The sequence below is a fragment of the Onychomys torridus genome, chromosome 15 (assembly GCF_903995425.1).
Source record: "Onychomys torridus chromosome 15, mOncTor1.1, whole genome shotgun sequence".
NCBI classification, from domain to species: domain Eukaryota; kingdom Metazoa; phylum Chordata; class Mammalia; order Rodentia; family Cricetidae; genus Onychomys; species Onychomys torridus.
Genome location: NC_050457.1, coordinates 17,820,881 through 17,847,241, shown reverse-complemented (window position 1 = coordinate 17,847,241; position 26,361 = coordinate 17,820,881). Strand labels below are relative to the sequence as shown.

The window sequence follows — 26,361 nt, the reverse complement described above, 5'->3', positions numbered from 1 at the left end:
AGGTGGGACAATCAAAATTAGTTTACTGGGATGAAGAAAGGCGGGGTCAGAGAGTCGCCAACAGACACATAGAGAGCAAGATAGGCACGCTGTACTGAGAAAAGGTACCAAGCCACGTGGCAAAGCATAGATAAGAAATATGAGCCGGGTGGTGGTGGCATATGCCTTTAATCCCAGCACTCAGGAGGCAGAGCCAGGCAGATCTCTGTGAGTTCAAGGCCAGCCTAGACTACAGAGTGAGATCCAGGAAAGGCGCAAAGCTACACAGAGAAACCCTGTCTCGGAAAAAAAAAAAAAAAAAGAATATGGGTTAATTTAAATGTAAGAGTTAGCTAGTTAACAAGCCTGAGCTGTGAGCCGAACATTTTATTTAATATTGAGTCTCCAAGTTGGTTATTTGGGAAACAGCCATGGCACAGGAAAACTCTGCGTACAAGCAGAGGATCTGTTAAAAAAAAAAAAAAAAAAGTTCAAGTATGGTGGTACATACCTTTAATCCCGGCACTCAGGAGGCAGAGAGATCTCTCAGTTTGAAGTCAGCCTGGTCTACATAGGGATTTCCAGGCCAGCCAGGGCTATGTAGTGAGATCTTGTCTCAATAAATAAATAAGTAAACAAACAAACACATAAATAAGGAAGGAACTGGAAAGATGGCTCAGCTGTTAAGAGCACTTGCTGCTCTTGTAGAGGACCAGCTTGGTTCCCAACACCCACATGACAGCTTACAAACATCTCTAACTCCAGTTCCAGGGGACTCAACACTTTTTTCCTGGCCTCCAAGCACAAACACGGTGCACATATACATACGTGCTTAAAAATACTCATACACACAAAACAAACAAACAAACAGACACTAATTCCAAAGTCAAACAGAGCTGGTTTATATATGCTTTTCAAAATAATGCCACTCCAGTTCTACAGGCCTGGTAAAAGTTGGGAATAAGAGGCCAGTGAGATGGCTCAGCAGGTAAATTTGCCTGTCACCAGGGCTGATAACCTGGACTTAATCCTTGGGACCCACATGGTGGGAAAAGAGGACCAACTCCCGAAGCCTGTCCTTTGACCTCTACATGTATACATGTGCTTTGGTAGAACCATGGCAGACTCTGGGGTGGCAGTGGGGGTCATGGGGGGTGATTGTATAGCTTTTGTGTGGAAAGGTGAAGGAAGGGGAGAGACTGTCATTCTGAGGAAATTTCTGAAGAGCAGATCTTTCAGCAGCTCAAGGAGAAAAAAAAAATGCAAATGGGGCCCAAGAAGAGAAATGAGTATCGTCCATTTGTTCTGAGTGGGTAGGTACTCTCAGTGATACCCTACTTTAAAAAACTCATGACATTTATTTCTTTATTTCTCGTGTGCATGCTAGTTCTGTACTGTGTGTGTGGGGGGAGTGATTTTACTTTATTATTCTCATTCTCTCTCTCTGTCTCTGTCATGCCAGGGCAACCACGTAGAGGTCAAAGAACAGCTCTGAGGAATTGGTTCTCTTCTCCCACCTTTCTGTGGTTTCTGGTGACTGGGCTCAGGGCGCCAGGCTTGTATGGCAAGTACCTTTATCTGCTGAGCCATCTCACTGGCTACTCTTCTATCTGAGAAACTGTGTTATCCACAGTATCTAGAACATGGCTTGCTTCTTAGTAGTGTTCAGGAAATACCTGTTACACAGGGTGTGGTGGTGCAAGCCAGACATCCTAGCACTTGGGAGGTGGAAGAAGAAGGCTCAGGAGTTCAAGGACATTCTTGGTTATATAATGAGACCAAACTGGGCCATAGGAAACTCCACCCCCCCCCCAAAAAAAAGAAAGAAAGAATTGTTGACTGGTGGTGAATTAGCCTTGGAAACTCAGATGGGAAAGGCAAACTGCTATGATCAAGGTCACAAATGGCTGATGTATGGAAGAGCTGAGACCTGGAACCAATTTTGATGCTTCATTTTTTTTTTAGCCTGCCCAATTTAGGAGACAGATCCTAGAAAACGAAGTCTGTTTCCTGATCCCCAATTCCTCCATCACTAAAATGACTAAATTACATCACTAAGTTACTAAACTTGTCTAGATTCATTTCCTTCATTGGCCATGAGAAAGGCTAAGATTCTTCCCATGTCCTAGTTTCCTGACTATTAATGAATGAACAAGGTCCTGCCCAGCCCACAGGCTTGACTATCCTAACATGCCTGCTCTTGAAGTGTTCAGCACATCAGCATTGTCAGGATCACCTGGGTCGGTGGGAAGCTAGAAATAGGCTGAGTCTTGCAGTTTTAAGAACTAATGCTCTAGAATCATAGTTGACTTGCAGGGCTTCCATTAGGCTTGCTTCTGAGCCCCTCCCCCTCTATCATGACCATGCATAGAAAAAGTGACAATATTTCTGTGTCTCAGTGAAGAAAACCTAGGCTGTCTCCTTGACAATATACATCTTGCGTAGAAACCCTTCACATGTATCAGTGAGGAAGACAAGTTGGAGGAAAATATGGATAACACCCTGATTCCACACCGTCCAGACAGCACGAGATCTCTGTGTTTGCAGGATTGTGTGACTGGGATAGTATCTGAATACAGATAATACTAGTATAAGACTATTGACCTTGTCTCGTAAAGAAAAAAAAAAAAAAAAGAAAATTGAGAATACTAGGTTGCTAAAAGAAGACACACATTTTTCTTTAAAAACTGAAAACAAGGGGCTGGAGAGATGGTTCAGCAGTTAAGAGCACTGCTGCCCGTCCTGAGGACCCAGGTTCAATTCCCAGCATCCACATGGCGGCTCATAACTCCAGTTCCAGGGTACCTGACACCCTCACCCAGACATACATGCAGGCCAAACACCACTGCACATAAAATAAATAAATTAATTAGAATAAATAAAATTTAAAAAGTGAAAACAAAATACAAGTCCAATCCATGTGCTAGTTTGCTTTATTTATCAGTCTGACATGACACTTGGAAGGAGAGGCTTGGAGGGGGGCGAGGCTTGTCTAGATTAGTTTGGTTTATGGGCATGCTGTGCAAAAGTGGCTCGCTTCTGTACTGATGTGGGAAAACACAGCCCATAGTGCGCAACATCATTCCCTTCATTTGGGTCACTAGCTGCTTCAAGTTCCTGCCTTGTCTTCCCGGAAATAATAGACTATAACTTGAAAATATGGGCCAACTTTAAGATCACTTTTGCCAGGGAATTTTTATATCACAGTACTAGGAAACAAAATTATAACCTCCCATAATTACATTATTAACCTTCTTTTAGGCATTCCTATACAATAACATGTTTATATAAAGGTGTTTAAACATTTTTTACAATGCCGATGCAGGGCTCCTACCCGAGAACTCTTAAAGTAAAACCTTGGGGTTGGGAGCTGTGCAGACGCGGGGGACTGCCTGTATATTCCAAGGGACTGTAGCAGTGAAATCTTAGACTTTTGTACAGAGTGCATCTTTAGCTAAAAAGAGAGCACAGTTGGAAATTTCCACCCTGCAGTGCCTGCTCAGCTGACCCTTATTACCTTGGAATATAGAAGATAAGTATAATAGATACTGAGTTCAGAAGAGGCAAGGTAAGCCACAGAGCAGGGGTCTTGCTGTTTACACACATCCAGCCAGTGTTTATTTATTTGGCTCTGAAGACATGCAGGACACGTTTTTTTAACTCGGTATTTCATGTTTATTCTTTAGCCTCTAACACAGCAGCACAATGTAACTATCAAAATTGAGCTTGGATTTCAACAGGTGTTGAACACTGAGTCAGAAACCAGGTACGGGGGCAGCTGCTGAGGATCTGATTGTGAGTCGAACAGATTGCCGCCCCCCTCGCCACCCCAAAATCTAGGGGTGATCACTGTTGGGTGCCTGCTTCCTAATTAGTTGGTGTTGTTAGTTGGCTGGGTGGAAGCAGATGCTTTGTCATCCCAACCTGGATTCTACCAGATTACAGCAAGGTGTGTGTGTGTGTGTGTGTGTGTGTGTGTGTGTGTGTGTGTGTGTGTCCGCGCGCGCGTGTGCTTTCATTCACATCGAAGAAAAGTTATTTTTGCCGAGGTGACTTTGCATACTGCAAGGCCCTCAAAAAGCTATGGATAATTAAATCTAGGTTCTCCCAGATCTTAGGCCCCCACTTTAAAAAAAAAAAAAAAAAAGTCTGGGTTTTCATAGCTTCATCCAAGCGCCGTTCGGTTAAGAATGGAAGGAAGGTTAGAGCTGGGAAAGCCATGCCTTCTCAACAAGTTCCGGGGTGGCGCAAAGAGCAATGACTGATATAATGTGTCAGTCATTTACAAGATCCGTTTTCGATAGTCATTCCCGGCACTGGAAAAGCCAAGAGGTGTGTATTCTGCATCCAAATGCCTGAAAAGAAAAGTCAACAATTTCTCTTCCACTATTATTAACTTGAGGGCCTGGATCGCTTGACTCCGCCACCTGCTCCGCCTCCCCACGCCCCCAGCGATTACGAGTAGGGAGGGAGGATGGAGGCGGGGGCTGGGCTCGGCACTGAATCTTGCTTTTTCTTGGAGCAAGTCCGGATCCTCTGCGCGAAGCCGCTCTCCGTGACTTCGCAGTAACCCAAGGACTGGAGGGACTGGCTGGGCTCCCCAGGTGGGGGCCAGGGTGTTTTACATTGCTTTAGGACCCCCCTTTCTCCGCTCTTGGGGGGCTGTACTCTTTGGCACCTGGAGCGGATGTTTCTCCCCCCTTTGCAACTCGCTCTCCAGGTGTTGCCTCTCCCTAGTTGCCACGTGCGACCGGCGCGCACCACTCTCCCTCCACCGAACACCTCCCCTTCCCCAAGCCGCGCTAGGTGGGTCCCAGGGACCGCGGGCCTGGAACCTGCGCTCCGCCTGCGCTCGCCCTTCGGTCGGAGGCAGAGCCCGGAGCGCAGATCCAGGCGGGAAGGGACGGCCGGATGGCTGGGCGCCGCGGGCCGCCGCCGCACCGGGCATGCTCAGTGGCACGGCCGGCGAGGTGGCCCGCGAGCTGCACCCGGATCTGCGCGGCGGCGGCGGCGGCGACGTGAGCGCGCAGGGGGGCGGCGGCCTCGCCTCGTCTGTGTCTCGGCGCCGGGCTCGGGTGGGTGACGCGCAGAGCCGGGGCGATGTCGGATTTTGACAGCAACCCGTTTGCGGATCCAGATCTCAACAATCCGTTCAAGGTGAGCGCAGGGCCGCGGCCCTAGCCCGCGCTGGGCGTCGCGGTGGCCGCGGAGGCCCTGCCCGGAGGGTCTCGCTCGGGTCGCAGCGTCACCGGATCCGCCACTAACCTGGAGGGTCGAGCCGGGCCCCGGACCCGCGGGGACCCGGAGCCCGGTCGGGAGCGGAGCCGGGCAGGTGTGGCCGCCACTATTCCGGCTGGCCGGCACGGCGGGCCGCGGGCCGGGGGCCCGGAGGCCGGGGCGCCCGGGTTGGGGTTGTCATGGGGACCTGGCACCGGTGCTGCGTGCGGTGATGGCAGAGGTGTACGGGTGAGAGGCGCGGGTACGCGGACGCTGCGATAAGAAGATAAAGGGGGGTGTTTTAATGATCGAAATTCGGTTGCGCCCGGAGCCACCAGTGGCGCTGCCAGAGGCCCCCTTCCCCACCGGGCCCAGTTTAGGGGAACTGGCATCAGACAGAAGTTAAAAATAAATAAACATCTGGAAACAATAGTGTACGCGGGCATCTCCCCACCTAGCTGCTGTTAGCGAGGAGGACCCTGGGCCATTTTCCAAGCTGGGAGTGCGTCACCAAGGCTGTTTGAGGATTCGGTTCCTCACGTGAGTTGCTTTCCCTCTTGGAGTAGACATGATCCCTAGCCTCCGACGGGCTTGGCACAGAAATGGCCAGGCAGGCCGTTTGGATCTTGGTCATCTGCTCTCAAATTAATGCCGCGACGGAACTCTGCCTTGAAAAGTACTTTGGGTCTCTTAATGACTGTGAGGCATAGCAAGGCAATTTCTTCCAACTGTTAGCTTGGTTAGTCGTTTCTTAATCTTCCTGACCGTGTGCGGTGCAAACTTTAATTGGTAGTTACAAATGTGAAATAGGAACTAATTGGTGGCCACCCAAAGTGCGGCTTCTGGCCTGTTGGGTTTCCCTCTTTTTAGTCCTTTTGTGGCTTACTGGCATTATTAAAGGAAAAAGCACCCCTGTTCTGATGATGGTTTAACCTCATGACTTCATGAAGGATTATTTTAATGAAGTGATCCGGCTTATACTTGAAAGCTGGACTCATTTCGCAAAACTGCAGAGAAAACTTGTCATCGTCCAGTTGACTATACCTTTCTAACCCCCTCCTCTCATTCATTTGCTCCGGTCTTTGTTTTTCATTGTTTTGAGGCAGGGTCTCCCTATGTAGTGTAGCCGGACTTGCACTTTCTACCTTCCTGCCTCAGCCTCCCAAATGCTGTGATTAGATAAGGCACTCAGGTGCATTTTACAGGAAGTTCTGTGCGCCCCCCCCCCCACCCCAAGTTTTATTTAGTATTGGACTCACTCCTGCGTAGTGAAAAATTGGGCTGTTCTTAAACTATGGATATCCCAAAGAAACCATTTCATAATTTGTCAATTGAGTGTCATTTAAAAACATTTAAAGGTGAAACGTTAAGAACCCATTTGCCTCTCCTAGCTCTGATAATTCATCGATACTGTTTACTATGCATCTGCCCACGTGGCTGTTGGTTTTACATCTGGTCACCCATTTCACGGTTCCTTTCATATGAGTCCCTTGTTAGGAAGAGATCCTGGCTTCTTATCACAGACTGCTATTTTGTGACTTGTAATGTTGCCGTGACTCCTTCCTCTTCTGCCAGGCATAAGGTTGCTGTGATAATTCTAAGCACAAAATAGTTTTTAGCTATTAATCATGGTAGAAAATGATTAACGTTTTCTGTAAGTGGATGCATTCAGGACAATGATTCAAGTCCATAAAATGCTTCAAAGGGGGGTAATTGACGTCTAAGGAAGGTTTTGTTGACTTCAAACATGCCGTGTTTCTTCATTTGTGGGGGCTGCCACACCACTTTCAGTGTCTCTGACTCTATGGTTTGTTCCACTTTTGCTAGCCACCCTCCTGTGTCTCAAAGTAACCCTTATATCTGCTGCCTTTGCTTCATTTTATGTGGAAGCAGCTTTTGAAATAGTGTTTTCTTTCATACCCTTATTTACAAAGTTCCCAGAATTCTTACTGTTTTCTTGTGGTCACTTATCTTTTTAAATCTTGTTTTTGGCATTTGTTACCCACAGTCCTTAGTTATCTCCTACTTGATGTTGGTTTATGTGTGTTTGGCTTTTGAAACTCTTGCAGTAAAAACTGGCCTTGAACTTGTGACCTCATGGATGTTGTTTCTTAGGGGTTCTTTCCCTGCACTGTTGTGTCAGGACACTTTTGTGAACTTCTTTATTTGAGCCATGTCATGAAAAATCATTTCAGAATAGAATCACCTTCGATGATAGAAGCACAGTGGCTTACTCCATTCTGTTGACTGTGGTAAAATTCTTTGCTGAATTCAGTTCATATGTCTTCTTTGAGCACCTGCTTTATTCCAGTGGTTATGGTAGCCCTAGTGAATGGCATTATGAAATTTCAGTGTCCTTTAGTGTGCATAAGAAAGTTGAAGTAATCAAAACTCTATGGTAGCTGGACAGTGGTGGTGCATGCCTGTAATCCCAGCACTTGGGAGGCAGAGCCAGCTGGATCTCTGTGAGTTTGAGGCCAGCCTGGGCTACCAGAGTGAGTTCCAGGAAAGGCGCAAAGCTACATAGGGAAACCCTGTCTCAAAAATAACAAAACAAAACAAAAAACCAAAACAAAACAACACAACAACAAACCTCTATGGTAATCCAAAACAAAATACTAATTTTGGGAAATTTCTCAAAATCTGCTTAGGAGTTGTCAAAATGTGGCTTTAATGCCTGAGTCCCAGCACCCAAGAAGTAGAGGCAGGAGGATTACTACAAGTTTGAGGCCAGCATGGTTGATGTAGTGAGTTGTAGGACAGCCAGGGCCAACACTGGGAGACCCTGCCCCAAAAGTAAAATAAGGGAAAAATATTCTCTACATACTCAGTCTGAAGCTTTTGAACAGTTGCTAAGTGTTCCGTATTCTGTTCAGTTGTCACTTACCCAGCAGATCTGAAGCAGACCTCTAATTTCGTGGGCCTTGGTTTGACGCCGAGGGCAGGCATGCCTGGGAAGTAGGAGACGGCTTTAATAACCCGAAGAGGCCGATCTAGACTCCCGCCGCTGACCTAAAAACAAATGATTAATGCTGGAGGGGGTGCCAGTTGTTCCTAGGAGGGGGATATTAACAGGGGGCCGGATATCTTTAGGCCTTCTAGTATGTTTTTGTCTCTTAATGTAATTGAAGGAGATAAATCATGGAAATAACATTCAAATGAATTCATTTTCAGAACACAGGGTGAATCAGAATTCAGAGCTTGGAAGTCTCCGTCCTCAGATACAATCCGTCAGATCTCATCTATGGAAGTAAAAAAGGGGGGCGGGTTTTTTCCTTCCGTGTAGATTGCTGTCAGACTGTGTGTGTGTCCAGATTCCTCAGCTGATGATCGTTGTGTGTAGGGTGTGGGATGCCAGCCTTACAGTGTGCGAGCGGCGGTCAGAGGGTACATCTGTGGGGTCAGTTTTCTTCTTGCACTTCCTGTGGGTTCCTGGGGATCAAGATCAGGCCCTGGGTTTGCACAGCAAGCACCTTTGCAGGTGGAGCCATTGCATCAGCTCTGCTCTGTGTTTATGTGGGGCTTAGACTTGAGGCTCTATGGCGTGGTAGCAGAGGTGAGGACTGAGTGTGGGCTTACAGAAGGCCTTGAGTTGATCCCGGTCTATCTCTCACCAGCTGGGGCCTAGGAAAGCCACTCAGCTTCTTTCAGCCTCAGCTTACTAGTCTCTAAAATAGGAGCAGATGTCTTGTGCTGGCTGATTTTATGTCCGCTTAACACAGGCTAGAGTCATCTGAGAGGAGGGAGCCCCAACAGAAAATGCCTCCATAAGACTGGGCTGTAGGCAAGCTTGTGGAGTAGCGGTTCTCAGCATGTGGGTCACGACCCCTTTGGGGTCACATATCGGATATCCTGAATGTCATATATGTATATTACGATCCGTAACAGTAACAAAATTACAGTTGTGAAGTAGAAACAAAAGTAATTTTATGATTGGGGTAGTCTCCACACTATGAGGAACTGTATTAAAGGGTTGAAGCATTAGGAAGGTTGAGGACCACTGCTGTAGAGCATTTTCTTAATTAGTGATTGGTGGGAGAGGGCCCAGACCATTGTGGGTGGTGCCATCCCTGGGCTGGTGGCCCTGGGTTCTATAAGAAAGCAGGCTGTGCACGCCATGAGGAGCAAGCCAGTAAGCAGCTCCCCTCATGGCCTCTGCATCAGCTCCTGCCTCCAGGTTCCTGCGCTGTTGACTTCCTGTCCTGACTTCCCTCAGCGATGGACTGTAACCTGGAAGTGTAAGTTGAAATAAACCCTTCCCTCCCCAAGTTGTTTCTTAGGTCATGGCGTTTCATCACAGCAGTAGTGACCCTACCTAGGACATATCTGCCCCGTAGGGGCACTCATAGGACGATATGGAAGCATGTAGACAATGTGTGGTGGCTTTAATAAGGTGCTAGTGTTTAGTTCATTACTAGTACCAAGTCCTTGTTCACCCAATAGACTCTAGAGTCTAGGCCAAGGTTATCTGATATTAGTGTTTTTCCACCAGTGTCTTTCTCTATCATTCTCTACCTTATTTAAAAAGTATTATTATTTATCACTACCATGAATGTATGCACATGTGTGCACCTGATGGTGTATGTATGGTGGTCAGAGGACAACTTTGGCTTTCTCCTTTCATGTTTGGGTGGGTTACAGGGATCAAACTCAGGTGCTCAGGTTTGTGTGGTAAGGACGTTTGCAGGTTGAGCTGTCTTATGTTTGGAGACATGGTCTCTCGATGAACCTGGAACTGCTAATTGGGTAGACTAGCTGGCCATAAGCCCCAGGGGTCTTTCTGTCTCTGCCTCTCCAGTGTGGCATCATGCCTGGCTGTTTATGGGAGTGGACAGGATCTGAATTCAGGGTTTGTTTATTTATTTATTTATACAGTGTACTGCCTGCATGCCAGAAGAAGGCACAAGATCTTATTATAGATGGTTAGGAGCTACCATCTGGTTGCTGGGAATTGAACTCAGGACCTTTGGAAGAACAGCCAGTGCTCTTAACCTCTGAGCCATCTCAGCAGCCCTGAATTCAGGTTTTCATGCTTGTTTGTCAAGCACTTTATTTATCTACTGAGCCATCTCTCTAGTTCTCAGAAATAGTTTATAAGTTTTATAGCATGTGTTATGATCTAGTTGTTGATCTCTTATAGTATCTAATTTATAAATTAAATTTCATTACGGGTATGTATGTGTAGAAGAAAATAATAGATTAGATGCGATGTGATTTATAATGCCTTGCAGAATTTCTCAGCTACCACTGTCATCTTTTCGGGTGTTTTTCTTTTGTTGCAGTTCCAAGGATGCGCCCAAGGCCTTGAACATATGTTGAGCAAAGCACTCCCTTGCAGAGATGTGCCCTGTTCTCTGACTCTGTAATCTTTTAAGAAAAGCAGCCTGCACAGTAGTATTCTCGCCTGCCTAACTTCTTCCTTACAGTAATTTTAGTGGTATCTGAAGAATTTGCTTGAACCTGGTGGGGTAGCCCACAGCTGTCACCCCTTCTCTTGGGAGGGAAAGACTGGGAAATCACGACTTTGGCCAGCCTGGGGTTTTTAGAAAGACCCCTGGAAAAGAACTTTGTCACTGTTTCCCATAATTCAAGGTTGCTAATCAGTATTCAGCCTGCCATGATGAAATGGATCACACTGGATTGTTTATAAACAAGACGTTTATTGCTCACAATTCCAGAAGCTGGCAAGTCCAAGAGGAGACATTAGCAAACAGTGTTGCATCTGAATCAGTAATTCTATAGATGGCACACCAGAGCAGTCTCACAGGGAAAGGCACCTCCTGGGTCCTCTCGTCTAAGGACATTAATTCAGACTGGGAGGCCACAGCCCTGTGACTTCGCCACCTCTGAAGGGCTCTTCCTTGTAGTGGTATCACCTCAGCTTTAGGTTTTAACATATTTATCTTGGGTGGGTGTGTGGGGAGATAGAAAAATTCAGATTCCAGGGCCACTTGTGCTCATTTTGTGACGTGGACAGTGTCATCTGTCTTGTCTGTTTTTACAGTGCCATCTACAGTGAGTTGATCTCTCTCCTCCACCCTTTTAAAATTCAGAGTCTAGAGACTGGATAGCATTAGGAAAATGCTCTAGTGTTTTTTTCTGTAATAGTTACATTTTGAAACCCTTATCTTTCAGTCTTACTTAGGGACACAGTGATTCATCCTTGTCAACTGCCTGAATCCACGTTCTATTGTCCTCCGTTAGCACTTTTAAAAAGCACGTACTGAGCTATTGATTATATTTGAATTAGGCGCTGCCCATTAAAATGCAGCATTATTTACCACTGTCTCAATGATCCGTTTAGTATGAACAATGTCCAAACACAGTTGCTTGCTGCTGATCCTGATGTTTGAGCTAGAGTTGCTGGCTTTTTTTTTTTTTTTTTTTTTAATGTGTCTTCAGTTATCTGACAGCTTGAACGCCTGGTTTAAGGTGTCTTCTGTTCACTGCCTGTTACCTGGAGATGTCGGTGCAGGCAGGTGTTGGGGTGTTTTTTCCCCGTGTGGTGTCTTTGCTGGGCACAGCCTGCACTTTGCAAACACAAAGGCAGCAGTGTTGAAGGAGAGCGAGAGCCAAAGCTTTAAGGGTTTTGGGGTCATATGCCACTCCTACCGTTGGTCAAAATAAGCCACAAGTTATCCTAGATTTTAAAAAAGAGGTGAGTTGGGAATCGGACTCCATTTCTTCACAAGAATGGCTGCCTGTTCTGACAGAGACCTGTGAACTGCAGAGCTGTACCAGGCATAAAAATGGTGAGACAGTGGTGAAGGCTTGAGGTAGACTGCCATTAAAATGGAGGAGGAGTGGGCGGCATTCAGCAGTTGGTACCTGGTAGCAGCATCCCTGTGCAGAGGAGGAGGAGCGGGTTCCTTGCTTCAGACCGAGCTCCACTTTGTTCTGGTTTCCAGTGCACCTTCTCAAGAGGTCTCCTCCCCTGGTGAACACTGGAGGCCAGCAGAGTGTCTCATTTTGAAGGAACTCCTCCTTCCAGTCCCTGGTTCAGGCTCTTAATGATTTTCATTAGTATTATTCAAGTCCAAACCATGCCTTAAAAACATCTCTAATTGGCTTGAGACAAACCTGTGCTTGGATGCTCATTAGTGTCAGGTGTTCCGGATCAGCCCTGCTTAGAAATGCTTCAGTCCAGTTGGGCATCTCCAGGCCACTGGGGTCCAGTGGGCAGCCGCTGTGCCTTTTAAACCAGTATTAAGGCACAGTCTTACTTAGGGATCTGCAACAGTTAGTGCCAGTTGTCAGTTTAACATGCCTTCAAAGAGAACCTCACTTGAGGAGCTGCTCAATCTGATTGGCCTGGGAGCAGATCCCAATTGGTGCAGGAGATCCCAGACCCCTGTGGGCAGCCCCCACCCTGAGCAGGTGGTGCTGGGTTGTATAAGGAAGGTGGTTGAGCTCCCCGAGGAAGCAGGTCAGTGAGGAGTGTTTTCCTGCGGTCTCTACTTCAACAATTACTGTCTTGGGGTTCCTGCTGGAGTTCCTACCTTGGTCCCTTGATGATGGGCTGTGCCATTAAGTTACACTTTCAACACTTTCCTCCCTCAGTGGTTTTGGCCAGGCTGTTCTCTCGCAGCAGCGGGAAAGCAAACCCGAACATGCTCATGGCTTTAACAACAGTCATGCTTGAGGTGATGATTGGGGACAAAACGTGAAATTATCCTTCAGCCAATATTATTATTAAATACTATTACTTACTATTATTAAACATGCTTAAATATGGTTAATATTTTGTAGCACTGGATGCATATTCAATAAATTTAGTGATTCTGTTCTTTGTATGTTTGTGAGTGTGTGCAAATGATGTCTGTGTGAATATGGGTGGACAGGATGTGCTACATCATTATTGTGGAGGTCAGAGGACAACCTTTGGTGTGGGTCCTTGCTCTCCACCTTGTTGGAGACAGTTGCATGTTGTTCACTGCTGTGCACATCAGTGTCCAGGGGTTCCCCTGCGTCCACCCCACTCCTGCCGTAGAAGCAATGGGATTACAGATCGGTGCACTGTCCCTGGCCTTACACGGATTCAGGACATCCAAAGTCAGGGCCTCCCTTTGACAAGTGCTGTACCACGGAGATCTTGTCCCAGCCCCTCATTGTTTCTTATTGTGACAAACCACCACTTTGATACAGTTTTTAAAATCTATGTATTGGATTAATGAAATGAGGGACAATTCTAAACAATTAATAATCCTACTATCTTTTGCTCGGGGTAATCACTTAGTTACTGTTTCATTAGCCAAATACATGGTCAGAGTGATTTGAACATGGTTAAACGTGTGCCCAGTGAGAGCAGCCAGGAAGGACCTGGGTCTAGAAGCAAGTCAAAGGCAGCCCCAAAGCACTCTGTGAGCATTTAATTGACTGACCGCACGCAGGCTAAGGGAAGCAAGCAGCAATCAGGTACTTGACGTCTCTTGCTTGCTTAAGTGAGCAAACTTATTATTTGTTGCTTTAGATAAAGAATCCAAAGCTTATTGGCTTTCTGTATCAAGGTGGACTTTGTCCCAACACAGAGATTATTTAATCAGTGAGCCCAGCCTGGCAATGCTTTTTGTAGAAGTAGGTCTTCCAATACTCGATGGGATTATTCCGGCAGAGGCTGCATGGTCTGTAGAGATGCTAAGGGAGAGATTTCTGTGTCTGAGCCGTCTCCACTTTGAGACTCTGTAGATGCTCCACTTCTATAACTGTAGGATTTTGTGAGCTCACACATTCCCTGATGTTCTACCCCAGTAGATATTGGGGTTGACACTGATCATGTAAGCAGGAGAAGAGGCTTCACGTTCTTGGAGACTGCTATGCTCTGAGTGCAGCTCCTGATGAAGGAGCTGGCCTCAATAGTTGTTCATAATACAGTTGCTTAATCAAGGCCTCTGCTGAGTGACGTTGGCCTCACATGACTGAGCTTATCAGGTGCTTGGCCAAGGGAAGCCCTTCAGCAGGAGCCATCTCTCTGGGGCTTCTGAGGACCATTTAGACTAACTGACATGCAGTCTAGCTGCTCCTGAACTACAAGGATGTTGGAGAAGCCAGTGTCTTCGAAAGCTTGTGTCCTTTGTGTGTGTGTTTAAACATCCCTCCCTCAGCATCTGTTTATTTCAGTGAAAATTGACCAACAGTAAATGCAGCATGACTTTTCCCCTCAAAACTATGGTGAATAAAAGCTGTATTTATATGTAATCTTTAATATTATACTGGAATAGTGCAGATCCAAAGTTTGTCTCTAAATTACCAGGGGAGCTATAGCGGTAAGTGTGGACTGTAAAGCAGGAAGGGGTGGGTTTGACCTTGGAACAAGTGCACTCACCACTTTCATTCACTGTCATTGTCCCGTGGAGGTGGGCTCTCTCTGCTGTTTCTAACGTCACATCTGTGCTGGGGTCAAGTGCTGTTCCCTTTCCTGTGTCACAGCCGCCCAGAGACAAGTCAGAGTCACCTCCGTGGCACTTGGCCCTAGGTCTGTTTAAGAATGGAGACTTTTGAGCTGGTGGAGCTCTGGGAGAGCTGCTGCTTAGCATGCACAAGGGCCTGGTTCACGCCATAGCTGGCCCTCGCTCTGCTCCCCAATTAATGTCAGTTGGTCAGCTGTTAGACACTTGGGCCATTTTCCTCCTATTTAGGCTGTTCTGAATAATGCTGCTGTACTCGTACAGACTTTCCTTTGAATGCTTCTTTTTAGATCACTTGAGTATGTACTCAGGTCATATGGCAACTCTCATCAGAGGAACTGTGAAACCATTTTCCACCATGGCTGCTGGGGGACGCGCATTTCCCTGTGTGGTGGCAGTGTTTCTTGCTGTCTGGTTTTTAGTCTAACTGTCTTAGCTATTAATCCTTCCGCTTCAGGCTCTGAGTGCTGGGGATTCCAGGCCTGCACCACTGTGGCCGTCTTGAGACATGTGGTTTTGATTCGTAGTCGCTTTGTGTTGGGGATGGTTTTGTGTACATATCAGCCATTGTGTCTGTTTACATCCTTTGTCTGTTTTGAGATTGGGCTATTTAGCTGTTTTAGAAACTGAGCCAGCTCTAAGAGATTTCAAGTATATTCTAGATATGAGTCCTTTATCAGTTATTTGTCTTGGAAACATTTTCTCCCATTTTTATTTTCTGGATGTCCTTTGAGCTTCAAACAGAAATTGCAGGGGGGCTCTGCTTGTTGGAGCCCTTGCACACATGCTCAGACATACACATGCATTCGTGTGTGTGTGTGTGTGTGTGTGTGTGTGTGTGTGTGTGTGTGTGTGTGCACATCAGCTTCTTATCTTGATAAAGTTCAGTTTTTATTATTTTCAACTTTTATATAGTCTCTGACATATTTTGAACTTTATATGTAGCCAAAGCTGGCTTGGCCCTCATGATCCCCTTATCTCCATCTCATAGGTGGTGTGATTACAGGTGTACCACCACATCGATTTTAGTTGTTGGTGCTTTGGTGTCATATCTAAAAAATTCATTGTTAAATCTAAGGTGAGGAGGTTTTACCCTTATGTTTTCCCTTAAGAATTTCATAGTTCCATCTAGCACTTGTGTTAGTTTCAAGAATCACTTTTAGTTCATTTTTATGTACGGTGTGAGGTAAGGGCCAAACTCATCCTTTGGCGTTTGCACATCAGTTGTTCCCTGCCACTTGCTGAAAACACTGTTCTTTGTCCAGTGACCGTGGCACCTGGCTGAACACCACGGAGCCCTTTCTTACTGTCTGTTCTTACAAAGAAGAATAAATACTTTATTTACAATAGCCTCCTGTTTCATGCAAAGATGCCGGAGTCACCTGGCATCTCCAGAGTGTGCTGTTCTTGCCCAGCTTCTCAACGTGACAGCACTAGTGTTGTGATGCCGCTAACTCTCGCATATGTCAACACTTAAACCCGCACAGTGGGCTTTTTTTAACCTGCTATTATATTGTCATTATGAATATTATACCACGGCTACCAACTTGATAGGTGACCTTTTCCTTAAGTACTCCCTTAAAAGGAAAGCTTCCGTTTGCTCTGTAGACTATAGATGAATTAGGAATACATTTCTTCTTAGAAGCTGGAACCCTGGCACTGCCGGGGCTCATAGAGTCAGAGCACGGCCTATGGAGTGTTGTGCATTTCCAGCATTAGTGGGGTCCAGCATGGGGTGTTGGTGAGCTCGCAGCACAAAGGGGGCGTGTGTGATACTGATGAACTAGTAATCTTACCTTTAAGAATAAGAAATACAGCCAGGCGCCGGTGGTGCACACCTTTAATCCCAGCACTCGGGAGGCAGAGGCAGGTGGATCTCTGTGAGTTCAAGGCCAGCCTGGTCTACAGAGTGAGTTCCAGGACAGCCACCAAAACTACACAGAGAAACCCTGTCTTGGAAAACAAAGGAAAAAAAAAAAAAAGGAAAATGAAAAACACAATCAGATATTTGTGTTTTAAAGTTTTTTTTATCAGCATATATTAATTATACCTATCAATGGGTTTTATTAGGACATTTTCATGTGTTTTGGTTATATTGGCATGTCCTTATAGTCCTTTCCTGTCCTCTCCCCCAACTCCTGCTGCTCCCTTTTTCTTCCTGGGGGTTCCCCTTCATTGTTATCTCTTGTCTGTCTGTCCCTCCTCTCCTCTCCTCTTCTCCCCTCCCCCTTTCTTCCTTGTGACCTTCTGAGTTCAGTACGTGTTGCTTATAAGAGCATGGGTACAGATTGTGTTCAGGACCATGGGCACCTTACCAGTGACTGAGGAGAAGGAGTCGCTCTGCCCCAGCAACCACTCACTGCATTTGTATCCTCAGAGAGGTGGGCATGGCCCCTTCCTCCCTGTCACAGAACGTGGAGCAGGCTTGAGAGGTCAGTGGCCATGCCAGTGGCAGGCAGTGTTCACCTTCGAGAATCCTCCAATGGCAGTGATAATCCTCATGGACATTTGGAACAAATGCTAAATGGTGACAAACTGGACATGTTAGGTGACAGGGAACAAATCACCAGTGGGTGCTAGCGACAGTATGCTAGCTGCAATTGGATTGACAATGTTTCTCATGGCTTTTTTGTTTTGTTTTGTTTTGTTTTGTTTTGTTTTTCCAGACAGGGTTTCTCTGTAGCTTTGGAGCCTGTCCTGGACTAGCTCTGTAGACCAGGCTGGCCTCGAACTCAACTCACACAGATCCACCTGCCTCTGCCTCCCAAGGTGTGCACCACCACTGCCCGGCTCCCATGGCTTGTTTTAAACTGATTTATGGTTTATATAGTCCTAATTTTGGCATCTTAAATACCCTTGGATTTTAGTGAATTTCTTCTAAGTGTAGCAATTATAAAGCGCAAATTAACACCCTAAGCTTAATACAAGTGTAATGGATGACGTTTCTATTTAATTATTTTTTTAATGGAAATGTTTAGATTTATGTCGTGGGGAGTTAAGCATTTACAGTTGATTTTATAAGAGAATTTACTTTGAACGGTACACATTCATAAGCCTAGTGTTAGGTGAACTTGAGGGAAGGAAAGAAACTTTGAAGACATTTGTCTTCTTGGTCCTTGGTAAGAACCAAGTTGCTTAGGCGCCTTAGACACACACACTACTTGATCTTAGACACACTACTTGAATTTCTACCCTCAGAATGTGCGTGGCACTTATACTCCTGGACTTGTTATAGTTCCTTTTGACATAAAGATGGAGCGTCTTAAGGTATCAGGTGAGGAAAGAAAGGGTAAAGATTATCTTTGGTTGCAACATGTGATTATTTCTTGCCTAACTGCAAATTGCGTCTTTTCTAGGCACACTCTAATATTTATTAACTTTTAAGCTTTCTGGTAGCAACAGAGATGGCAGTGAAAACCAAACGTGTAAATTATTGGTTGCTTTCCAAAGCTCTAGGGCTTTTTAGAAGCTATTATGTATCACAACGTGGAGCTGAGAGTGAGGACGGCAAGCTCTTTTATCTTTGCGACCATTTACCTCGAGATGGAGGCTTTCCTGACAGGAGTCGTGATCTTGACTGTTTAATGTTACAGGTCTTTGAAAAGAACATCCTGCGCTCTTTCCATTACATTTGCATGAACATATTTTTCAAGTTATGATTACCCTCAAAGTCATGGGAGGCCAGCAGGCGATAAATCCTGGTTTCGCAATTACCCCCATGGATACATTGTGGTAGGGAATGGTCAAGGTGGGTGGTGCTAGGATTCTCTGTACTGGACCTGGAGCTTAACTATCAGTTAATTTATATGAAACCGTTACATGAATCATATACTTACACCCAAGAGGAAAAATTATAGTTAAAAAGTTGATTGAATATAATATGAGGAAGCTATTAAGAACTTGTAAAACCCCTTCACATATCTCTGCTTGCCACATTTATTGGGTCCTTAAACACATTATGTTAAGTGAAAGGGGCCCAGTATAAGAGGCTGCATATTACACAGTCCCACTGACATATAGAAATAGTCTAGAAAGCATTCCAGTGGTTCTGCGGGTATGAAGGTAGAAAGTTAACATGGTATTCTACAGTATTTAGTAGATGAAAAGACAGTGATGAAACACAGTTAATTTTGACAGGGAGCCATTATGCATGAGAAACACATTTCTTTGTGGGAAAGAAAACTCTTTAACAGTTGAGTACCACAAAGGGTGCTTGCATGGGAAGGCTCTGCTGTTCTCTCTCCATACTGAAGAGTTCAGTCACTCTCACAGTGAAAGGTGCCACAGGAACAGACATGTGACCCAGTGTTTTCCTGTTCTGTGACCAGCCTTTTTCGTGTCTGTGCGGAATCTGAGGGCACTTAACTCTATTTGCTACCCACTTTATCAAATTTAGAAGGAATTTTGGTGATTTTATGTAGTAGAATGCTGAAGCCTGTACTAATTAAGTGTTCAAATTGGGGGCCGATGTAATCCCCTGTTGCTACCCCCCATCCTTCACTAGTTTTCTAATGAGCACATCTATGTCTTTAATGGGGCACTGAGTGGTTCACATTATGAAGATCTGTAGCTAACTGCTGGCTGTGTTTCTTCCACGAAATATCATCTCTGATACTAGCTCCTATTCTCTGTCTGTCTCTGCTGTCATTCTGTCTCCATTTCTCTCTGTACCCCGCAAAACAAACCAAAAAAGAAAAACCCGCCAAACCAATCTTGAAATGTAATTTCTAAGGCATCTAAAAGGCAAACTTGACTGTTTTAACACACTTGCAGTTGTATAGGGGTCACTTAAGTATATTACAAAAATTTTCATCACTCCAAAAAGAAGCCTATGTCCTGTAACAGTCACTTTGTATTTCTCCCAAGCCTGCCAGGTCTAGGTGACCTCTGGTACACTCTCTGGACATTTCATATGGATGAAATAATGAACTATGTACTCTTTCGTGACTGGTTTCTTTTCCTTAACATGATATATTGATTATCCGTGTTGTGGTATTGGTCAAGACTTTTCTACTTTTCTTTGGTGTGCGTGTGATATGTACAAGAACACAAATATGTATAATGTGTACAAGTACATGTGCGTAGGTATGCGTACAAGTGTGTGCATGTATTTGTAGAAGCCAGAGAACAACCTTAGATATTTTATCTTGGGAGCCATTCACCTTGTTTTTTGAGACCAGGCCTTGATAGCCCAAGACTGACCAGTTTGCCTAGGCTGGCTCTCTGGCAAGCCCCAGGGGTCTTCTGTGTCCACGTCCACAGCACAGGGATTGCAGGTGTGCCCACCATGTCAGCTTAGGGTCAGACATACCCTCAGGTCTCTGTGTGTGTGCAGCAAGATGGAGTTATCTCCTCTTCCCAAGGCATGTATCATTTCTACTCACTGCCACACATTACTGGATTGTGTAGTTTTGCTGCTTGTCTATTCATAAATACAATATTTTTATGGATAATGCTGCTGGGGATTGTGAATATTTTTCTCCACATTGGATACATGCCTTCATGCTGTTTGGTATGTATCTAGGAGTAAGTAAGTATTCTAGGTCACAGAGTAACTAACAAATTATGTTTTTGAAATGGTTGCATTGTATTATCTGTAGTAGAGAAGGAGGATTCTAGTTTTTTCTGTATCCTTTGCAGTGCTTGTCTTTTTATGTTTAGAAGCTGTGCAGTGATCATAACCTTCGCTTGTATTTCCCTGATGCCTGATGATGCTAGGCATTTTCTCGGGTCCTTGTCTATTACTGTTTATTTACCTTCTTAAAGAATGTCCATTAAGATCCCATGCCTGTGTTCTTTTAATTGTGGAACTGTGTGAGTTCTTTATATATTCTAGACACACAGGCACAGATCACATAAATGATTTGCAACTTTCCCCCCAGTTCTATGTATTTCCTTCCTTCCTTCCTTCCTTCCTTCCTTCCTTCCTTCCTTCCTTCCTTCCTTCCTTTTCTTTTTTTTCTTTTTTTCAATTTTGATGGTATTTGCAGCATGGATTTTCAGAATTTTGGTGAAGTCCAATGATCTTTCATTTTTTTCTTTGTTGTTCGTACTTTGCTGTCAGAAATAAGAAATTATTGCTCAACCCAGTGTAATGAAGAGTATGTCTACATTCTCTTGTGTTTTACAGTTTGAATGTGTGCACTGGGTCTTTGATTCATTGTGAGTTAACAGTCTTTATTAGAGACATTGTATGTTTAAAATTACTTTGTGAAGTGTTTAGCCAGGTGTGTGGATCATGCCTGTAATCCCAGTGCTTGGGAGGCTTGGGAGTGCCACTGGGAGTTCCAGGATAAGTAGCTTGGGCGACAGGGTAAAGTGCCTGCCTCAAATGATGGGGCTGGAAAGATGCTCAGTAGTTTAGAACACTTGTTGCTCTTGCAGAGGACCTGGCTTGGATTCCCAGCACCCACATGATGACTCACAACTGTCAGTAACTCTGATTCCAGGAGGTCTGACACTCTCTTCTGACCTGTGAGGGCATGTACAAGTCTGCATGTGGTGCAATACAAACATACATACAGCTGGACTGTGGCAGCCCATTCCTTTATCCTCAGCACTCAGGAGGCAGAGGCAGGTGGATCTCTGTGAGTTCGAGGCCAGCCTGGTCTACAGAGTTCCAGGACAGCCAGGGCTATACAGAGAAACCCTAAAAACAAAAAACGAAAACGAAAACCAAAACAAACAAAAAACCAAAAATCCAAAACTCAACCAACCAAACATACATATAAATAAAATACTTCTGAAGGTTTCACTGGAACTGACAGACAATTGATGCAGTATAAACAGTTACTAGGCTACTTATCTCCGTAGGAAGTATTTGGTTTGCTTTTGATGTAGTTTAGACATCCTTTCTATTCCACCCTCCCCTTTTCTTTCTTTTTATGATGGGGTTGTGCTGTGCTGGTCAGATTGGCCTGAACTCCGGGGCTCCTCAGCCTCCCGAGTAGCTGAGACTCCAAGTGCTGCTTGGCCTGGCTCTAGACAGTGCTGTCTGTTTTGATGGAAGTTCAGGTCGTTTACATACGGTGCTGCAAAACAGGCTGTCAAATTTGGAATGGTGGCTGCTGGATATGGTGGCTCAACACCTTTAATCCTAGCACTCATGAAGCAGAGGCCAGCCTGGTCTACAGAGAGAGTTCAGGACAGCCAGAACTGCTTGAGGAAACCCTGTCTTTTTTTTTTTTTTTTTTGAGTGACAAAACTCCTTTACTTCAGTGACATCTCCCATTGGCCAGTGCATCATCATTGGAAATCCCTTGGCCAGTCCCTGTTGTTTTAGGCACAGTTAACATGACTTGCGTGGACTCGGTGGCACATTGTGGCAATGACAAGTAAAGTATATATATATACTCAATTTTTGTTTGTTTGTTTGTTTGAATGCCAAATGCCTTTTATTGAAGGAGGGAGGAGGTCTTAAATACAGGCTTACAGCACAATGGGAGAACCCCAGAGGGCAGAAGTTCACTTCTGATTTTTGTTTTTTGGAGCTGAGGATCGAACCCCGGGCCTTGTGCTTGCTAGGCAAGGGCTGTACCACTGAGCTAAATCCCCAACCCCGCTTCTGATGTTTTACAATCTTGCATCTAAGCTGTTAATGCCCAATATGCTGGATACACCGACAAGGAACATCCCTTAAACATTCAGGAGGGTGGAATCTCGAAGGGAATTAGCATAGGGAGGATATCAAAGTCAAGGTCAGCAAGCAAGGCAACAGTTACCCAAAACGGGGGCCAGGACCCTACAGGTCCCCCCCCCCCATTTAACTAAAAAATGAGCTTCTGACTTAGGTTGCTTGGGATGTCAGCAGGTCACCTGGAGATACCTGTCCAGGCCACACAGGCGTTCTGTCTTAGGTTGGTGAATGCCCCCCCAGGATATGCTCAGTTTTTAATCTAACATGAGATGAAGCCTCCGGGCTTCAGTCTTCCAAGTTACGCAGAGCTATGGGTGCAACTGCATTGGGGTAAAAGTGCCCATACTTTCTGCTTTTCTCCTCAAGGTCATTACCACCCAAGTGGAACAAGAGTAAGGGACTGTGCAGACTTGTACAGAGTGTCCAAGACTAGCCAGATACGTGTATAGTTGCTAGAGATAAAAAGATGAGTGAGATCCCTGATATCAGAGTATCCATCCTTCATTTGGGAAATACACTATTTATTTCAAGAAGGAAACAACATATTTTTCATTGCAGGAGCAATATGTTCTGAGGTGTTTCCTAGGCTGTCTTAAATGACAGTGAGGATAATTAAGGAATTGATTACTCTCCAGCGCCCTGCCACTAAATGCAAAGTCTTGGACCCATGGCCTCTATGATCTCATAGTTCACCTCTTCGTATACAGACAGGGAAATTTAGTCAGACACTAATTTTTCTAAGTTAACTCAGGGTTGACAGAACTTTGACTAGATGTGTCACGGGGGACTGCTGTAACAAGTGCTGTCTCTGCAGGGGAGAATCTGGTGTGTTATCCCTTCGGCACCTCTCAGTTGGACCAGTGACTTCTCAAGAGCTGCATGTGGCTAATGATCACCCCACAGTGCAGCACGGTCTGAATGAAAGCAGTGCTGTGTTAAAGCCAGACTCCAGAGCAGAGATGTCTGAAGTAAAAGACACTAGCTAGCGAAGGGCGGGTCCCAGGACAAGTTCCTGCAGTGCCAGCAGCCAGGTGTGCAGCCAGGCTTACAGTTGGAAATATGTCCGTGGCTTATGTGTAAGCCAAAGGCATTTTACCAGATTGTTTACATTGAGTCTACATTGGCTATAGATATGAAGAGCAGGGTCACAAAGAACAGGAAAGTTTTGAGAGAGGCAAACAGTCTCTCAGAAGCAGTAAGTACTGGTGGCTTCTATTTGGTTTGAGTTCATGGTAATCTATCTAGGATTTTCCATTAAGGAATGTGGGACAGGGTGTGTGTGTGTGTGTGTGTGTGTGTGTGTGTGTGTGTGTGTGTGTTTTAGTTTGACCCATTATTATTAACTGACCAACTTCCCCTACCTTTCCATCTTTCAGCCTGTAAAATGATTCAATTTGGGATTGACCTTTTGTCAAGCATAGCAGCCTTGGCTCACTGTAGTTAGTTATGGTGCATGTGGTTAAAGAATGGTAATATGGCAATCCAACGTCTCCATTCCTTATCTGTCATTTGTGTAAATGCTGAAGATTCCTTTATCTTTGTCACTTCTGGCCCATAAGCAAGTTTTTAGTTCCAATTATTCTGAAATTTTCAGATGCCTAAAGTTTCTCCAGCTCACGTCAATCAAATCTCTAGGCATGGTGTCAACAGGCTTGTGCATTGAGAGGTTCCTGCGGCCTCATTCTGAAGAGCAGATCTGAGGGTGGGAGAGCAGAGAGTAGGGAGGCTGTTGGAGTTAACAGTGAGAACTACTGTAGCTTTGTGTGGGGTTCCAGGGAATCATGAGGTGTAGAGTAAAAGTTGGGGGCTCAGTGGCATAGTTTCAGGGCCAACATAGTTGATGCAATCAGTGTTTTTGTTTTTGTTAGCTTATGTCTCTTTTAAAGATGATCGAACCTTGAAATACAGATGTGAGGTGTCCCACTGGGAGGGAGCAATTGAACATGTGAGATACAAGAATAATTAGTGGCATGTTTCTGAGAAAGGAAAAGAGAAAGCTTAGATCTGAGGAGGATGGATTTTTCTTTTTTCCTCATGCAGGCTTTGTCAAATTGTTACAAAAATTTCAGGGGATATCAACACTGGAGACGACAAAAGACTATAGAGTTATATTTGTATTTCCTGTCTTTTTTAGTCTCTAAATTGGGTGATGGGCTTGAAACTAGCAATGATTAGGAGCAACTGTGGGTCAGTAATTATGCTGGGTGATCAGTGTATATATTAGGAGTCAATAGATATTCATGCTTATTAAAGTCTATCAGGGCAGATTTTGTATAAATATACTCATGGAAGTTAACTTTTTCCATAGAGTTTTAATGGGATGCAGAATGGTGAAAACATTTTGTTCCATCTGTTCTCATTTTCTGCCATAGAGACACCCCCTCAGGTGATGAGACTTTATTATAATGAGTCTTAGGAGAGAGAGGGAAGCTCAACACAGTCCTTGTCTATAATTGTAAAGATACAGCCTATACTGGAGAGCCAGCTCAGTGGTTAAGAGCACTCACTGCTCTTGCAGAGGACCTGGGTTTGATTCCCAGCACCCACTTGGTGGTGCACAACAGTCTGTAACTCCAGTTCCAGGGGATCTGATGCCCTCTTCTGGCCTCTGTAGGCACCAGGTGTTGCACATTCATACAAACAATCCATACCATGATAATGGTGACAACAACAATAATAAAAACAGCCTTTGACTACGGGGCAGTTTTATGGTGCTACAGAGTCCCTAATCCTCCATACTCCATGCCTTTCCCTGAAGCAGTGTAAGCCATGTTCGGTGAATTCAACGTTTATAAACCACAGAAGTAGAGCTGCCTTAATTCAAGTGGAGATTGATGGCTGCCTCTCTCTCTCTCCTCTCACACAGCCCCCACCTTCCTAAGACTGGGGAAAGTGTCATTGCTCATGGGAGCAGTGGGACACGCTCACTTTCCCTTTCCCTGCTCTGGTGAGTCACTGGCAACTGTATACAGTTGGAATTCCCCTCAGAGGTCCTGGCTGCTGCTCTCTGCTCCTTTACTGGTCACTTGAAGATTTATTTCTATTAATTTTTGATCACATCTGCCTGTGTGTGGGAAGGTGCATGTGTGTGCAGGCGGAGGCCTAGGGTTTGGAACTCCCTGGAGCTGGAGTTGCAAGTGGTTGTGAGCTGCATGCTGGGAACTGAATTCCAGTTTTCCGGAAAAGCAGTGTTTGCTCTTAACCATGAAACTATTTCTCCAGCTCTGTAATAATAATATTAAAAACAACAACAACAACAACAAAATCTCCCTTCACATTCAGTACTAAAGCAGTTGCACTTGGTTGCCTAGAAGATTTATTTATTTTTACTTTATGTGTATGAATGTTTGCATGTATGTAAGAGCCCTATGTGCAGAAAGGGCATTGGGCCGGGCGATGGTGACGCACGCCTGTAATCCCAGCACTCGGGAGGCAGAGGCAGGTGGATCTCTGTGAGTTCGAGGCCAGCCTGGGCTACTGAGTGAGTTCCAGGAAAGGTGCAAAGCTACACAGAGAAACCCTGCCTCGAAAAACCCGGAAAAAAAAAAAAAAAAAAGAAAGAAAGAAAGACAGAAAGAAAGGGCATTGGATCCTTCAGAACTGGAGTTAAAGATGCTTGTGGTTGTGGGCTGCCATGTAGGTGCTGCGAACCAAACCTGTGTCTCTACAGGTCAGCCAGTTCTCTTACGCGCTGAGCCATCTCCCTAGCCCTGTGGACACTTTATTACGACAGGATCTCTTCCTTTGACTGACATCAGCTCTTGGTGTTCTTTGCTCATTGATCATGTCTGTGGTTTCTATTCGGTCTCCTTAAGAAATAGAATCTAGGGCTGGAGAGATGGCTCAGTGGTTAAGAGTACTGACTGCTCTTCCAAAGGTCCTGAGTTCAATTCCCAGCAACCACATGGTGGCTCACAACCATCTGTAATGAGATCTGGTGCCCTCTTCTGGCCTGCAGCCATATATGCAGGCAGAACATTGTATACATAATAAATAAATATTAAAAAAACAAAAAAGACATAGAATCTAGTTGGATTGATGAGCAGTTATTAAATCTACAATTTCTTCAGTTGGGCCTGCCAAGCACCCTCACTTCTAGGTCTGAAGATTGTTTCATTTGGCAGG

At 45.0% G+C, this 26,361-nt stretch overlaps 1 protein-coding gene across 1 annotated transcript in view; it reads left to right on the top strand.

Moving 5' to 3' along the window:
* Positions 1–4,990: 4,990 nt before the first annotated feature.
* The window catches only part of Scamp1 (secretory carrier membrane protein 1), an 88,490-nt gene continuing 67,119 nt past the window's right edge, over positions 4,991–26,361 (top strand). The window contains exon 1 of the mRNA XM_036207055.1: positions 4,991–5,136. Within this exon, the coding sequence (XP_036062948.1) occupies positions 5,080–5,136 (57 nt within the window). The 5' untranslated portion in view covers positions 4,991–5,079. The remainder of the gene's footprint in view (positions 5,137–26,361) is intronic.